The sequence below is a fragment of the Clavispora lusitaniae genome (genome assembly GCF_014636115.1).
Source record: "Clavispora lusitaniae strain FDAARGOS_655 chromosome Unknown tig00000078_pilon, whole genome shotgun sequence".
In the NCBI taxonomy this organism is placed as follows: domain Eukaryota; kingdom Fungi; phylum Ascomycota; class Pichiomycetes; order Serinales; family Metschnikowiaceae; genus Clavispora; species Clavispora lusitaniae.
In genome coordinates, this window is record NW_027093977.1 from 724,662 (window position 1) to 739,193 (window position 14,532).

A 14,532-nucleotide genomic window follows, 5' to 3' on the forward strand; every position below is an offset into this window, starting at 1 on the left:
TCAACAACTGTATACGATATGGACGTCAGCAACAGTGTCACAGTTCCAGGTGTTTTGTCTGGGCTCGAGGTGTAGTCGAAGTAGCTTTGGAAAGGACTAATCTACAGGACTACGTCATTTGTGGAAAACAGTGGAAACAGGAATGGTTGCGCACACTGATTGTGTACGATTGACCGAGCGCCAAATGCGAATCGGTTGCGCTTGATTCTGCCGGCGATGCATCTTTGCCCAAGCTTGATTGCTATTATCCGGCGTATTTCAAGTTTTTCCGTGCATAGCCGCATTTCGCTGCGTCGGCGTGTCATGTCGCCGGTATGAGCGGACAGTCTTTTCTTGTGTCTCAGTGCGTTTTGGTGCTCGTGCGTATTAGTCTAATAGCGCATAATTATCCGGTGCACATTTAGCGTGTGTGCGTAATGTGTGCACATACGCTCTCAAGTCCATCCTACGATAGAGTGGTGAATCTACATGAATATACGTGGTTGAGGCGAGCAAAAGCGTTCAACGAGCCAAAACCCGAAGGGAAGAGGCACACGAAATAAAGACAAGAAAGAAGAGATTACCAACATTAGCAAACCGTAATTAGGGGCCACTATGGACGGCTAACCTAGAAAACGTCTGCGCGCACTTTGAAGTTACCGATCGCTATCTCGATCTAGTCCGGCAATTTCACCAAAGCTTTGTCCCATATCGAAGTTTCATTGTATTGATTATTTACTTGTACATTGACCGAGCTTTTCATCTGTACCGCGAACCATCTCCCATCACTTTCATCCACGCTATACTCTCACTCGTAATACGGCTTGCTCAGACCGATGGAATTGTGATTCATTATTTCCTATAGAATGGTGCAGCATGCCAGCTGAGGCTTCTCCGACAAAAGAAGACTGAGCCGCGTAGCCACCTCAAAAATATCGTCCACGCCCTCACCTGTGAGCGCCGAACTTTCCATGTACCGCCGCGCTCCAATCTCCCGCGCCACCCGCTCGCCTTGATCCACTTGGACAAAACGCACTCTGTCTTTCACACTGATGCGCAAATCCTTCTTGAGCCCAATAAGAATGTATGGGGCCTCCGGACAGCATTCCTTCACTTCTTCGACCCACTTGGTGCGGGCATTCTCAAGCGTGTCTGGCACGTCCAACGCAAAGCCAATCAAGATGACGTGGCTATTGTGGTAGCTGAGCGGCCGGAGTCGCTCGTATTCCTCCTGGCCTGCGGTATCCCAGAGTGCCAATTGGATGGGCTTGCCATCGATGCGGCAGTCCGTAACGTAGTTCTCGAACACCGTCGGGTGATATTGGGTGGGAAACTCTCCCAACGTGAACACATATAGTAGCGAAGTCTTGCCGCAGGCGCCGTCGCCCACTATGACGAGTTTCCTTCGTATCAGAACCTGCATCGCCCACTATGGAAACAGCGAGCCAAATTTATGTGAGCACGTTTGGATGTAGTTTGTGGGCCCAGTATAGTTTGGCTTTTGTGTGAGCTCCGCCTCCTGCAGACGTGGTAAGCTGATTTACGCGCGCGACCCATTTTAGCCTAGGCTAGACCCTTGTTTTCGGATATAGCGATCTTCGTTCGGCCTATCCCCTTCTTCACCTCCCTATCAGATTCTGCCCACTGCGCCTGATATTATCTATACCGCGAGAGCTCGTGGTCATAGGGGATGTATTTTTTTTCTCCCTTTTTTATTTTCTGCCTGGAGCAGGACCTGCTCGTCTCGCTTTCGCGCGTGTTGATGTAGCTACTTTAACAGGAACATATGGAGGACAGAAGAACATGAAGAACTACTAATTATGTGACTGAAATTCGGATTAACAAGCAGATGGATTGCAGTTATTAAAGAGACAAGTTGAAACGAAAAAGAAAAAAAGTAATAATTAGAAAGTACATAACCAAAGCCGTTGTGAATACCATCTGGATTATGTACCGAAAAATATTCTTACCCGTCCAAACAGTAAAAACAATTGGAATGCCATAGACTCTACGCACCCTTAAAGGGAATATTACTGTTAGTTCAGTAACACACTACACATTTCATTCAACGACTACTTTTCGTCACCATCCATCGATTGAAAATACATGCTACCAACACATCCTTCGTAAAAAATGTAGTTCCACTTGCCAAGGTATATTATGTGCCACTCATATGCGCCTTACCACATCTCGTCCCTCGTTTGGTCAAGTCCAAGATGGTTGATTACCCCTTGCACAGAACCAGAAAGATTCAAGTTGTAGGCCGGCGCATCTATTTCTGACTGAATATCCAGAGATTGAAAAGCCTGTTGCGGAGGAGGCACCTGCTGCACTTGGAGTGACTGTTGCGGATGAAGAGACGCTTGGGGTTGGAGAGACGCTTGGGGTTGAAGAGTATTCTGGAACGTCTGCTGCTGCTGGGTGGGCACAGTCGATTGCTGAGGCGAAATAGAGGCCTGACCAACCAATGGTTGTACAAGGCTTTCGGTAGCAACCAACTTAATGTGCGTCACATTACCAAAATCGTCATAGACGAAATCAAATTGGTTTTGACCCCCAGCTCTCAATGATCCCAAGAACTCGCCCATACCTAATGTCGCTGAGCCTAACCGTGACTTCGCAACTTGAAATAAGGAAGTTGCCGGTACCATACCAAAAACAGTTTGATTAGATGCTTGGAGAACCTGGTATGCTTCTATCGTAGAGGCAAGAATCAACTCGGACGGAATGTCAGACAGACGTGAAAACTGTCCATTTCCGACGTTGTTATTGCTCCACAATGATCCACTGTTGGTGCTAGTATTCCAAATTGAATTACTGCGAGGCCCATAAGCAGGTGCCCATACCGAATTCGAGGAAATTGGCAATTGGTTTGGAAAGTTCACACCATCATGAAATGGTATATTCTGCGGCGATACACCAATGTTGTGGTTAGGAATGCTTTGGCCCACGATATTCGAGTTGGAAAGATTTTGATTCGACAAGTTGATAGTCTGACTTTGGACATTTACAGCACTAAAGGGATCCGTCGAGCTCCATTCATTAGATCCATTAACTTGTCCTTGAAAGGGACTAAAGAACGCTGGATTCTGCTGAGTTTGAAGTGAGGCAGATCCTCTGAGTGCATTCCATGTACTGTAAGAAGTGTCTTGTTGAGAGGTGAGAGAAGTTCTTTTGGTTGGCGAGTATATCGAGCCAACCATTGAATTTCCCTCAGCAAATAGTTGCGGCGAAGGACGAGAGGGAACACCTGATGTGCCGGATACAGAACGTGGACGTGCTTGGTACAACTGGTCAAGCAAGTGATTCTGAACAGGAGACACAGCCAAGTCTGGTGCCAAGGTCGTTGGATTGCTTGCAAACCTCAAGGACGAAGATAATGGAGTTGTTTGAGAGATTGCAGATATCAAATTTGATTGACAAGATGGTGTAGAGTTTACTTGTGAATCACTTTGCTGAGTTTGTTCATGAACAGATGTGCTTTCTTTCTTCTGGTTATCTGCTGCTGCGACTTCGCTTGCATCTTGAGGTGTCCCTGGATGGGAACCCAGGCTTTTCCCAATTTGAATAGACTTTTTCTCTTTAGCAGCTGTTTCCTTCTTCTCAGTATCTTCTATGTTAGAAGATACTGCAGCAGACTTTCGATGCTCTTCTTGGCGTTTTTGTTGCTCAATTTCCTTTTTCCTAAGGGCCTCAATCTTTTTCAATTTCTCCTCTTCTTTCTTGATTCGAAGTTCTTCTTTGCGACGTAACTGCTCCGCCCGCAATTCCTCTTGTTTCTTTTTAGCTTCCTCTGCTTTCTGTAAATCTTCTGCCTCCTTCTTCCTTTTCTCTTCTTCCTTGGCAAGTTGCTGTAATCGTTTTTTCTCTTTCTGTTTCTCCTTCTGCTTCATTTTCTTGAGCTCTTTTTCCTTCTTGGCATTTTCTTCTGCTTCGAGCTCCTCGATAAACTTTTGTGTCCGGTCCTCAGATATCTTCTTCTGATATGCTTTCCAGAACTTCTGCTTGATCACCTGAACAACTTGAATCAAAAAGAAACAGCGCACTTCATCCAAGCGCGCATCTCGAGACTCTTCAGTTTCGAAGTCACTATCTTCATCTTGTTCATAATCACCGGCGTTGATGTGATCATGCATCTCATCGTTTAACTCATGTTCATGGCCAAAGTTTTGCTCATGTTGGACATGACTTTGTTTGCTTTCAGCAAATTCGTGTTGGCATTCATGCTCGTCTTCGTAGTCGTCATAAGCACGTCTGTCGTGACGTAGTGGTTGACCGTGTGAATATTTGGGGCTGTGCTCGGTCGTCATGGTTTGCAACATATCATCACTTCGTTTTTGTCGGTCTTCAAGGTGGTCTTCAGATTCTGAAGCGTCTTTTTGTTGACGAATATTGTTTAAGGATGGAGAATCATTGTTGGATGGAGAATCATTGTTCCCTGTAGTTTCGGAGTGATTATGTAGCAGATTTTCTCCATACTCCTTCTCTTCAGGCAATCTCAAAGCGTAGTGGTGATTCTCTGCACCCTCTGCATCTGAATCTATCTCATCTACTTTATATGATCGGTGTTCAGCTTCTGTCAAAGAATCGACCATATCAACGAATGATCCACCCTCGTTTTGCAAGATTAGGTCAGCAAAATTACTGAGGAGTTCCGACGACGTCTTCATATCGGACAGACCGTTACGGCCATAATCAAGAATCATTTGAAGTATCTTCTCCGATTTTTCATCGCCCTTGCATTGGGCAAGCAAATTTAGAAAATACTGTTCTGATCTTTTCACAACATCAATACCATTCGCCATGTCCTGTTTCACACGTTCCTCAACAAATGATGGATTGAGATATGTTGGTAATGCCGACTGAAGCTCAGGATGAGTGGGCAATAATCGTTTGATAATTCTTGTATAATTTGGAATCTCTTCATCTTGTTCGTTCCATGGAAAAGAGCCCTTGGACGTCCCATTGGAGTCGAGTGATTTTAGTGTATTCAAAGTGTTCTCATCGCTTTGGCTACTAAGCGGAGGACTTTTGACCTGGGCTTCTCGAGATATTTCAGAAATTTCTCGTTCCTCTTCAAAAGCTGGACTCAGTAGGCGACTGGACTCTTCAGAAACGCCACGCGGTGACAAAGACCCATGTCCATGCAAGCGAATTGCTCTTTTTAGTGAGTACATCCCAAGGCTAAGGTCCTCTGGATTGCGCACACTTTGAACATAATCCATGATATCATCAAGTTCATCGCGATAGGAATTTTCCAATTCAAGTCCAATATGCTGTCTGTTTCTTCCGCAATACGGACATGAACATTTATAAGTTCCGTGAGCTTCATGATGGGCTGATGAATGATGATTTCCATGTATCAGCTTTTGCACTAGCCTATCCATGATCATATTGCTATCAATCTGGAAAAAGTCACGTCGCTGTTCTTCCGGTAGACTCTCCCAGAAATTTCTTTCCTCATCGTTGTTAAAGTGGAAAAGCTGTATATCTTGCGCTGGATACTGAAGTCTCTCGTTCGAGAGCGTTTTGAAAGTGGATTCAGGAGGATATTCGTCTTCTAGGCTTTCAACGATAACATCCCCATTGGAGTCAACCTTTATAACTCGAGACTGAGGATAATCGGCATCAGGATCGTTTAGGCTTGCATTGGATAGTGAGAATTGCGGATTGTTATCCGTGGTCTTCCTGCTCTTCTTCTTCTTCTTTTTCTTCTTTTTCTTGCTCGCAGTCAGGCTCTCTTGTATCGTATAAGCCTCTTGGTTAGACTCCTTTGAATAGTCGAAATGGACGTCATCCCCATTCTTGAATTGGGTACTTAGTTCCGGATTGTCCATTTCCGCAAACGCTTTATGATTGAGATGATGAAAGAATGTTGTTGAATCCCCTTGATTTTTCACCAGCAATTGTCTTGATTGAAAATTTTATTATGGGGACGGTTTTTGAACACCACACAATTTAAGGTATGAACAGAAATGATTTCTTGATTCTTTTTCTGAATGCCCGAAAAATTCTTGTGATGTATGAGGAGGTATGGATTTAGTTACGTTGGTGTAAAATACAGATGCGCATCCTTGCATACTTTTTGACTGATATATTTATAGTCTACACACTTAAGCCTTCAGTCCTTTAGAAGTTTCTGAAAGCTCCTTCTTAAGCTTTTTGTTTTCGTTCAAAACAGTCTCAACCAAACCTGTCAATTCCTCGAGTTTTTGGTACACTTCGTAAAACTCCCATTTAAGACCAAGTGCATTAGCCCTAGCCACAGGTTGTGCTACTTTGGCTATGTCGGTCTTGAATTGGTTCAAATTGATGGAAAACTCAGGGTCCTCTGCTTCTGCGAGTCTTTGAACCCTGATGGCTTCTGTAATCTCACTGTTTCTCGAGCGGATTCCTTCCCATGAGGAATCTGCCTGGTCAGCGTCATACCCATCCGTCATATCCCACTCGGTATTCATCTCGTTTGCATCATCTGGTAGACCCTTGAATCGATTGTATTGAATTCTTTTGGCATTTCTCAATTCATCCATAGTGATATACGCTAACATTGGAGCGTAAATGACTAACATCACATAGTGGTTGAAAATTCTATAGTTCTCTTTAGACAAAACAAAGCATAAGGGCAGGAAGAGAATCTCAATGAGGTTAAAAGGTGGAACGTATAGATCCGTATCTGGAGCACGCACATATCTCAAAGTTTTTTGAGCGACGAGAGCAAAATACTCGTCAGTAGCATTCTCAACAATTGCAGCGTACGCAGTTGAGTACAAGGCAATAAGAATGTTCATCAAAATGACAGTAAGCGCAAACGAGTAGATGTAGTATAAGATGGACGCATACGGTGGCACCAAATCCTCAACATCCTCAAAACCAGATGCTCCAACAACAGCCTTGAGTAAAGAAATGAAAATATGCTTTGTCGCCTCACTCTTTCCATCGGACGCATCTAAACCCAAAAATCCTTGTAAGAAACCAAGAATGATCACGCCCAAAAGAACAAAAAACAAAAGCGATTCTTTCATCATCGTCTTAATGACCACAATCATCGCGCCAACGAATTGTTGAGCATCCAAGTACAATAAGAGTCTGGACCACATCAAAGGGGAAGCGCAAGACAAGATTCTGAAGCTCATTTCATCGTACAGATCGCGTAGTGGGCCGTGGTGGTTCAAAGACACGAAACGGAAAGTGATAGCAACAACGATAATACCGTACATAGTATCATTGAACACATTCCAAAACCCAACGTAATTCCAGCCAACATGGTAAAGTTTCACGACCTCATCAATGATAGAACCCAAAGTAAACACGTAGAAACAAAACTCAAAAAAATCTATTGGTGTTGTCGTCACTTGATGCGTGTTCAAAATGATAGTGAACAACGCCAAGTATATGAAACTGAAAAAAATCTCCAAGATATTTTGATACGCTGGTGTTTTGATTCTTTCTGGATCAAAATGGGTTCTGATCTTCGAGGACGAAACACCTTTGTAAAGAACATATGAATGCGGGTCAGTAGAAGATTGAACTATCCAACCTCGCCAGATCCATTTAATACATCTTTGGTAGCCAGACGATCCGATGATTGTAGTAGAGTGCATATCAACTGCCAACTCCAATGCACTCACAGGCTCACTTTCAACACCATCAAGACTAATCGTGTACCTGTGGCATAGCATTCCCAAAAATAAGTATTCGTCATCAAGAGTCCTTTCAATGATCGCTGCAGCCAACGCTTGAGCTGCGACAGCCCTTAAAGAGTAAAGCTCATTGTCATAGAGCTCGTAATCAGCCTGTTGCCAGTACCAGTCTGTAACTTTTAAGAGTGCAAAGATCAATGCCGCCCTATACTTGTAAGACGATGTACCTTCCTTACCATCACCTTTACCACCAGCTGCAGCATAAGCTAACTCGATAACTTTGGAGTTTAAGATGGGGGAGTGTGATGAGGTAATATCCTTCTCTTCAAACACTGTAGGAATGATTTTATCAATCAAAAGCTTCAAATTCTGTGCAATACGAAACACTTGGCGAGCATTGGCACAGCTTTCCTTCAGAATCGTTATTCCGGCTATGAGTGGTTGCTCTTCTTCCATCTCCAAAATGTTATGTTTAGATTTGTGCTTTCGTTTTTTTTTTTTGTTGTTGTTCAGTTAAGGAGCAAGCATATTCCGTCAGGAGCATCTGCATATCTTTTCATGCGAGCCTGCATTTCGAATTGTTCGAAATTGAGTTCAAAATACATTTCATGAATGCGCTGCTTCCTCAAGCTTGCCCAGATGTTCTTACTCTGGAGTATGTTCACCGAATAATTTCTTCTTCGGGCTAGAGGCGAAACTCTGTGAAAATGGGATCAGAAATCAAATGATGGTAGTATCCGTACAGAATCTTCGATGCCAAGTAAAACGCGTGTTCCACTGGAGGTAATGCACATTAATTAGAAAATATTGAATAGACTTTTATTACGTGTTGCGCCCACACGATACTGCAACAGTTAATGCCACAACTATATCGAACATGCCCGGTTTCTTGAATAAGTCGGTGTTCTCGTAAATAGTAAGCCATCCGAGTTTGTATCTGTGATCTGGTTCATCATCTTTGGGGTGCCTATTCCAATATAGACCATCACCAGCGCGGGAGTATGATTTAACATCAGTAACAGGATCCATTGTTAAAGGCGTTTCAACCAGAGTGGATCTTTTATAGTCTTGTTTAGATTCACTTGGACGTAGTCTGTGTATCGTCTGCACCATTCTTTTGCGAGTACTGCTTTCACAATTGCGATACATCGCTACAACAGGAGGTATGTCACCAACTCCCCAAGAGATGCGATCCACTGAAAGGTTGTGAAAGTAAACATTTTGCTTTCCAATCATATTGGGGCCTTTCCGAGAAAGACGGGAAGATGTATATATGGGGACAGAACCAATGTTCCAGGTGCCCCATTCACCACACAGAGTTTCGTAGTTAACAGGAGACGCACCCATATGTTCTACTGACATAGACTTCGATAGACGTTTTTTGCTTGCCTCGTTTTTAAATGTCTGTTCAGGGTCAGGTATCTTCACTAGGTTACCTTCTAGATTTCTCATCCTATTGACTTCGTAGCTGACGACATTCTTCGATTTTTTTGGTTCTCGTTTCAAGGTAATGATCTCTTCTCCACTATGGAGGTCAGAAAATGTCATGGTAGTGCCATCTGTGCTGCAAGTGTGGGTTATATGATACCCAGGAAACGATTTGCAATTGAGATGCTTTAGCGTTGGGTTTGTGGTAAGGTACATAGTGGAACCAAAGCGAAGAAGGTGGAACTTCCAATACGGTTGGTTGCAAGAAGGTCCTATATCAGTTGGGGTACTTCGAGGAGAGCTGGGTGCTTCCCATTCTGGATCTGGTGCTTGTGGTCTTTTGCGGGTGAGTACTTTAGGAGTTCCCCTGGTATCCGTTATTGGACAAAGATTTGGGTTCTGCCTTCTGATGGTCTCCACCAACGGGAAGGTTTTCGTGTACTCACAAACAGACTCATCGATGGTGCCAACCATGCCACTTCAGTTCATTTTTGTGGTTCCACTTACATTGCGATAAGAGCATATAGATCATCATAACGGAAGTCATGCAGGCAAATATCACAGAAATCAAGCACAGCCCCAGAACAGAAGTATGTACCCAAACGTAACAACATCGACAGTTTCAAAAACCTGGACATGACCTTAGGTAACAGCAAAAAAAAAAAAAAAAAAAAAAATTCTTTCATTTTCTAACGACCATATTGTTAAGTTCATCATTTCGTAATCATTAATATTGAGACGTTCCCATCTACATTTCATTCCATACTCTTGCACAGGTGCGAAAATATTGATACTGCCTCACATAGATATTGCTATATCTTGCTGAAAGACTTGACAACACTTATCATATATTTAACGTCGTCCATCACGAAGTAGACGGAAGCATGGAATTGTGACAATGTACACGTACCACCGTCGACTGGACGAGGACGACATGTCGAAATCTAGTTGCAAGTGAAAGTAAAATCAAGCCCTAGCCATTTGCAAAATAGTTGTCTCTCCAATATTATCTATTTATTTTTTTTTACCGCAGTTGAGCTTTTACCTACGAACTAAGAGCGTTCTCCGTTCCTCTCTCTATCTTCGCGCTAAGTTGCATTTTCCTCCATAGCTACAGGCGCGCGACGCGAGGAAAAGCGACTGTCCATCAACGTCAATCTAATTCTTGCGACTGTTTTCTTCCGAGGGCAAAAAATCATGGAACCAACGGACGCTCTATATTCGAGCGATCAGACCCCAACTCCTTCGCCAAATGTTCGTATAACTGTCAACAAAACTTTTGTTTTCATTGAATCATGGTATACTAATCAGACAGGATGAAAAGTTCAACGGCAACGGCAAACCAGGTCAATCTGACGATACAAGCGTAAGTTATTTTGCACCAGATACAAAGCCTAAGATTGATATTGATGAGACTGTGAAAAAGTTCAAATACTTATTGGGGCTCACTGATGTATTCCAGCACTTTATTGATTCCAAAGCTAAGAAGGATCCCATCTTTGGCGAGATCATGGAAAAGCTCCGCAAAGAACCAAAAGCATCGAAGTCCAAAGATGCTGCAAATAGAAGAAGAAAGACGGAACGTGAAGAAGATGCTGAGCTTTTGGATGACGAAAAGGACACCCCTTCTATTGTTGAATTCACTGAAAGTCCAGCATATATACATGGAGAGCTTCGTCCCTATCAAATTCAGGGCCTTAACTGGCTAGTTTCATTGTATGAGAATAACTTGTCTGGTATATTGGCCGACGAGATGGGTTTGGGTAAAACCTTGCAAACTATCTCGTTTCTAGGCTACTTGAGATACTTCAAGAACGTCAAGGGTCCACATATTGTTATTACTCCAAAGTCTACTTTGGATAATTGGGCAAGAGAGTTTGCAAAGTGGACTCCAGAAGTTCGCGTGGTTGTGTTGCAAGGTGATAAAGATGAGAGACAACACTTAATACAGAACAAATTATTATCCTGCGATTTTGACGTTGTTGTTGCATCCTACGAAATTGTTATCCGTGAAAAATCAACATTCAAAAAGTTTGCTTGGCAATACATTGTGATAGACGAAGCGCATAGAATAAAGAATGAAGAGTCAATGTTATCCCAGATCATTCGATTATTCCACTCGAGAAACAGGCTTTTGATTACAGGAACCCCCCTTCAAAACAACTTGCACGAGTTGTGGGCTTTGCTCAACTTTATTTTACCAGATGTTTTCGGCGATAGTGATGCTTTCGACCAATGGTTTACATCTGAAGAAGAAGAAACTTCTCAGGGTGATGGGGGAGTGGTAGCTCAGTTACACAAGGTGCTCAAGCCGTTCTTATTGCGCCGTATTAAATCCGATGTTGAAAAATCTCTTTTGCCAAAGCAAGAAATGAATGTGTATGTCAAAATGACAGACATGCAACGCAAATGGTATCAGAAGATTCTTGAAAAAGACTTGGATGCTGTTAATGGAGCAAACGGCAAAAAGGAATCTAAAACTAGATTGCTCAATATTGTTATGCAATTGAGAAAATGTTGCAACCATCCGTACTTGTTTGAAGGTGCAGAGCCAGGTCCGCCATACACAACGGATGAACATTTAGTTTACAATTCCCAGAAGATGATCATTTTGGATAAATTGTTAAAAAAGTTCCAGAAAGAAGGGTCTAGGGTATTAATTTTTTCCCAAATGTCTAGAGTTCTCGATATCCTTGAAGATTACTGTATGTTCCGCAGTTATGAATATTGCAGAATCGATGGGCAAACTGACCATGCTGACAGAATTCAAGCAATTGATGAATACAATAAGCCCGGATCTTCAAAATTTGTGTTCTTGTTAACAACGAGAGCTGGAGGTTTGGGTATTAACTTAACTACTGCCGATATTGTCATTTTGTTTGATAGTGATTGGAATCCTCAAGCAGACTTGCAGGCCATGGATAGAGCGCATAGAATTGGACAAACGAAGCAGGTCAAGGTGTTCAGATTTATCACTGAAAATGCTATTGAGGAGAAGGTACTAGAGAGGGCCACACAGAAGTTACGTTTAGACCAATTGGTTATCCAGCAAGGAAGAAATAATGGAGGACTAAACTCTAATGCGCAACAATCTAGTAAAGCTGCATCTAAGGATGAATTATTGAATATGATCCAACATGGTGCAGCATCTATTTTCCAGAGCAATGACAGTGGAGAAACTGATGCGGATATGGACATTGAAGAATTGCTCAAAGAATCAGAAGAGAAAACGAAAGAGTTAAATGAGAAGTATGCAAGTTTGAACTTGAATGCCCTTCAAAATTTCACTAACGACGAGTCTGTGTACGAGTGGAATGGTGAAAACTTCAAGAAGAAAGAACCTACAGCGATTACCAATATAGGGCATGGCTGGATCAATCCTAGTAAGAGAGAACGGAAGGAGAATTACTCGATTGACATGTATTATAAAGACGTTTTGAACTCAGGTAGCAGATCAACACCAAGAAGCGGCCCGAAACCCCCAAAGCAACTCAACATTTACGATCACCAATTCTTCCCACCAAAGTTGATGGAGTTATATGAAATGGAAAAAAACTACTATAAAAAACAAACCAACTATAGCGTTCCTTTAAGAAGTGGTACTGCCAAAGACTTGGCAGAGCGTGAATTAGAGCAGAAATTGGAGCAAGAGGAGATTGAAAATTCAAGACCACTTACGGAGGAAGAAAAGGAGTTGAAGCAGGAGTTGTTGACACAAGGCTTCAACAACTGGAATAGAAAAGATTTCATTCATTTCATCCTGGTCTGTACTAAGTACGGAAGAAATGCGATTTCATTAATCGCCGCTGAGTTTGAAGATAAGACGGTGGAAGAAGTGAGAGATTACGCTCGAGCCTTTTGGACCCGATACGAAGAAATTGATGGATACGAAAAACTAATCAATCAAATCGAGCAAGGAGAAGAGAAGATTGCAAGAATTAAGATTCAGAAGGAGAGTCTCCGCAGAAAAATATCACTGTACAGATACCCACTTCAAGAGCTTGTTTTGAAGTATCCACCTGCTGCTACGAATAAGCGGACATTCACAGACGAAGAAGATCGGTTTTTACTCGTTCAGATGTACAGATTTGGGCTTGATCGTGGCGATTTATATGAGAGAATACGCGACATGATTAGGAAAAGTCCACTACTTCGTCTTGATTTTTTCTTGCAGTCAAGGACGACTGCAGAGTTATCCAGGAGATGCAACACACTTATCGCGTGTGTGTTAAAAGAGATACACCCCAAGGCGCCAGCCGTGAAAAGTACGGAAGGTTCGAAAGAGGGGTCGAAAAAGCGGGCTTCAACTCTGTCCTCAAAAGCAACCTCTAAGAAAGCTAGAAGCAAATGAAGTATTTGAAAGCAGTTATGTTTACAGAAAAACAAATTTTGCCATCATATTCCTGAGGTTTAGGGTGTTCTATGTAGCAATTCGGAAATGATTGGTTCTAGTTTTGAAGGCTTAACAGCAGAGCCAAACCTGTAAACCACCTGTCCGTCCTTGTCTATTAAAAATTTTTCAAAATTCCACCGGATTCCTTTGAAACCCAATGCTCCTTTTTTTCTATCCTTCAAGAAACGATAAACTGGATGTGTATCGTCGCCGTTGACGATAACTTTTGACATCATAGAAAACGTGACGCCAAAACGATCCCGAACAAAGTTCTGTATGTTTCCATTAGCTGCTGGCTCTTGACCACCAAATTGGTTGCATGGAAACGCTAGGATCTCAAAACCTTGTTCATGGTATTTCTTGTAAAGATCTTGTAAGTCCGAGTACTGCGGAGTAAAACCACATAGTGATGCAACGTTAACTATTAGCACAACTTTGCCTCGTAGTTTCTCAAATGAAAATGGTTCTCCATGGCAATTAAGCGCAGAAAGGGAATAGAAATCTTCCATTTGCTGGGGAATAAAAGACAGTTTCTGGTCGCTGCTAGTTTATAAACGTGGAATAGTATAGGCAAATACGGTACACTGAGCTGGTGTAGCACATAACATCCGTACACCATATGTGTCATTACCTTCGGGGATTACACCCACCAGTCCTCTAATCAAACGTGCATAGTTCTTTTCACCGAAGACTTAACACTATTTGTAATTTCACGTATTTTTCAGAAATATAATTTTTTGCAACTTGAATTCCTTTCTGCTTCTAATTCGGCTAAGGAATCCGATTGTGTTGAAGACTCAGGCTTGAAATGGAAACTATTGAATAAGGCATACTAGGGTACTGTGGACTTTCTAGTTACAATGTGGAGCAAAGTTCCAATGGCACACGATAGTATAGATTGTATTCATAGGAACAATGCAAGAAATATGGGATCGCGGCCTTGTTCCGGTATTCGCCGTTTTCAGCCACTTCGATCACACGATTTCGCACCCGCACTTTTGCGTAAAACATTTTTGTTTCTTCCTCATCTTTAAATCATTCTGGTCACGCTTAAAGACCTGGAAGTTTAACAGCCACCGTTGAAGTGCATTG

The 14,532-nt window shown here is 42.4% G+C and overlaps 6 protein-coding genes across 6 annotated transcripts; 1 reads left to right on the forward strand and 5 right to left on the reverse strand. All coding sequences in view use genetic code 12, as the record gives it.

Annotated features, from left to right (window-relative positions):
• Positions 1 to 838: 838 nt before the first annotated feature.
• Positions 839 to 1,402, reverse strand: RHO2 (Rho family GTPase; the record flags this gene model as incomplete). The annotated part of the gene is made up of 1 exon (XM_002616456.1): positions 839 to 1,402. One exon carries the CDS (start codon positions 1,400 to 1,402, stop codon positions 839 to 841), a length of 564 nt encoding a protein of 187 aa, XP_002616502.1.
• A 757-nt stretch (positions 1,403 to 2,159) lies between these two features.
• On the reverse strand, positions 2,160 to 5,816 carry FOB63_002494 (uncharacterized protein; the record flags this gene model as incomplete). The annotated part of the gene is made up of 1 exon (XM_002616455.1): positions 2,160 to 5,816. The coding sequence occupies one exon, from the start codon at positions 5,814 to 5,816 to the stop codon at positions 2,160 to 2,162; it is 3,657 nt and encodes a 1,218-aa protein (XP_002616501.1).
• A 276-nt stretch (positions 5,817 to 6,092) lies between these two features.
• Positions 6,093 to 8,075, reverse strand: YVC1 (Yvc1p; the record flags this gene model as incomplete). The annotated part of the gene is made up of 1 exon (XM_002616454.1): positions 6,093 to 8,075. The coding sequence occupies one exon, from the start codon at positions 8,073 to 8,075 to the stop codon at positions 6,093 to 6,095; it is 1,983 nt and encodes a 660-aa protein (XP_002616500.1).
• Positions 8,076 to 8,441: 366 nt separating this feature from the next.
• On the reverse strand, positions 8,442 to 9,521 carry FOB63_002496 (uncharacterized protein; the record flags this gene model as incomplete). Its single annotated transcript, XM_002616453.1, has 1 exon — positions 8,442 to 9,521. The coding sequence occupies one exon, from the start codon at positions 9,519 to 9,521 to the stop codon at positions 8,442 to 8,444; it is 1,080 nt and encodes a 359-aa protein (XP_002616499.1).
• Positions 9,522 to 10,244: 723 nt separating this feature from the next.
• On the forward strand, positions 10,245 to 13,398 carry Smarca5 (chromatin-remodeling ATPase; the record flags this gene model as incomplete). The annotated part of the gene is made up of 2 exons (XM_002616451.2): positions 10,245 to 10,301; positions 10,363 to 13,398. The coding sequence occupies 2 exons, from the start codon at positions 10,245 to 10,247 to the stop codon at positions 13,396 to 13,398; spliced, it is 3,093 nt and encodes a 1,030-aa protein (XP_002616497.2).
• A 59-nt stretch (positions 13,399 to 13,457) lies between these two features.
• On the reverse strand, positions 13,458 to 13,949 carry FOB63_002498 (glutathione peroxidase; the record flags this gene model as incomplete). Its single annotated transcript, XM_066102242.1, has 1 exon — positions 13,458 to 13,949. One exon carries the CDS (start codon positions 13,947 to 13,949, stop codon positions 13,458 to 13,460), a length of 492 nt encoding a protein of 163 aa, XP_065958390.1.
• Positions 13,950 to 14,532: the final 583 nt, after the last annotated feature.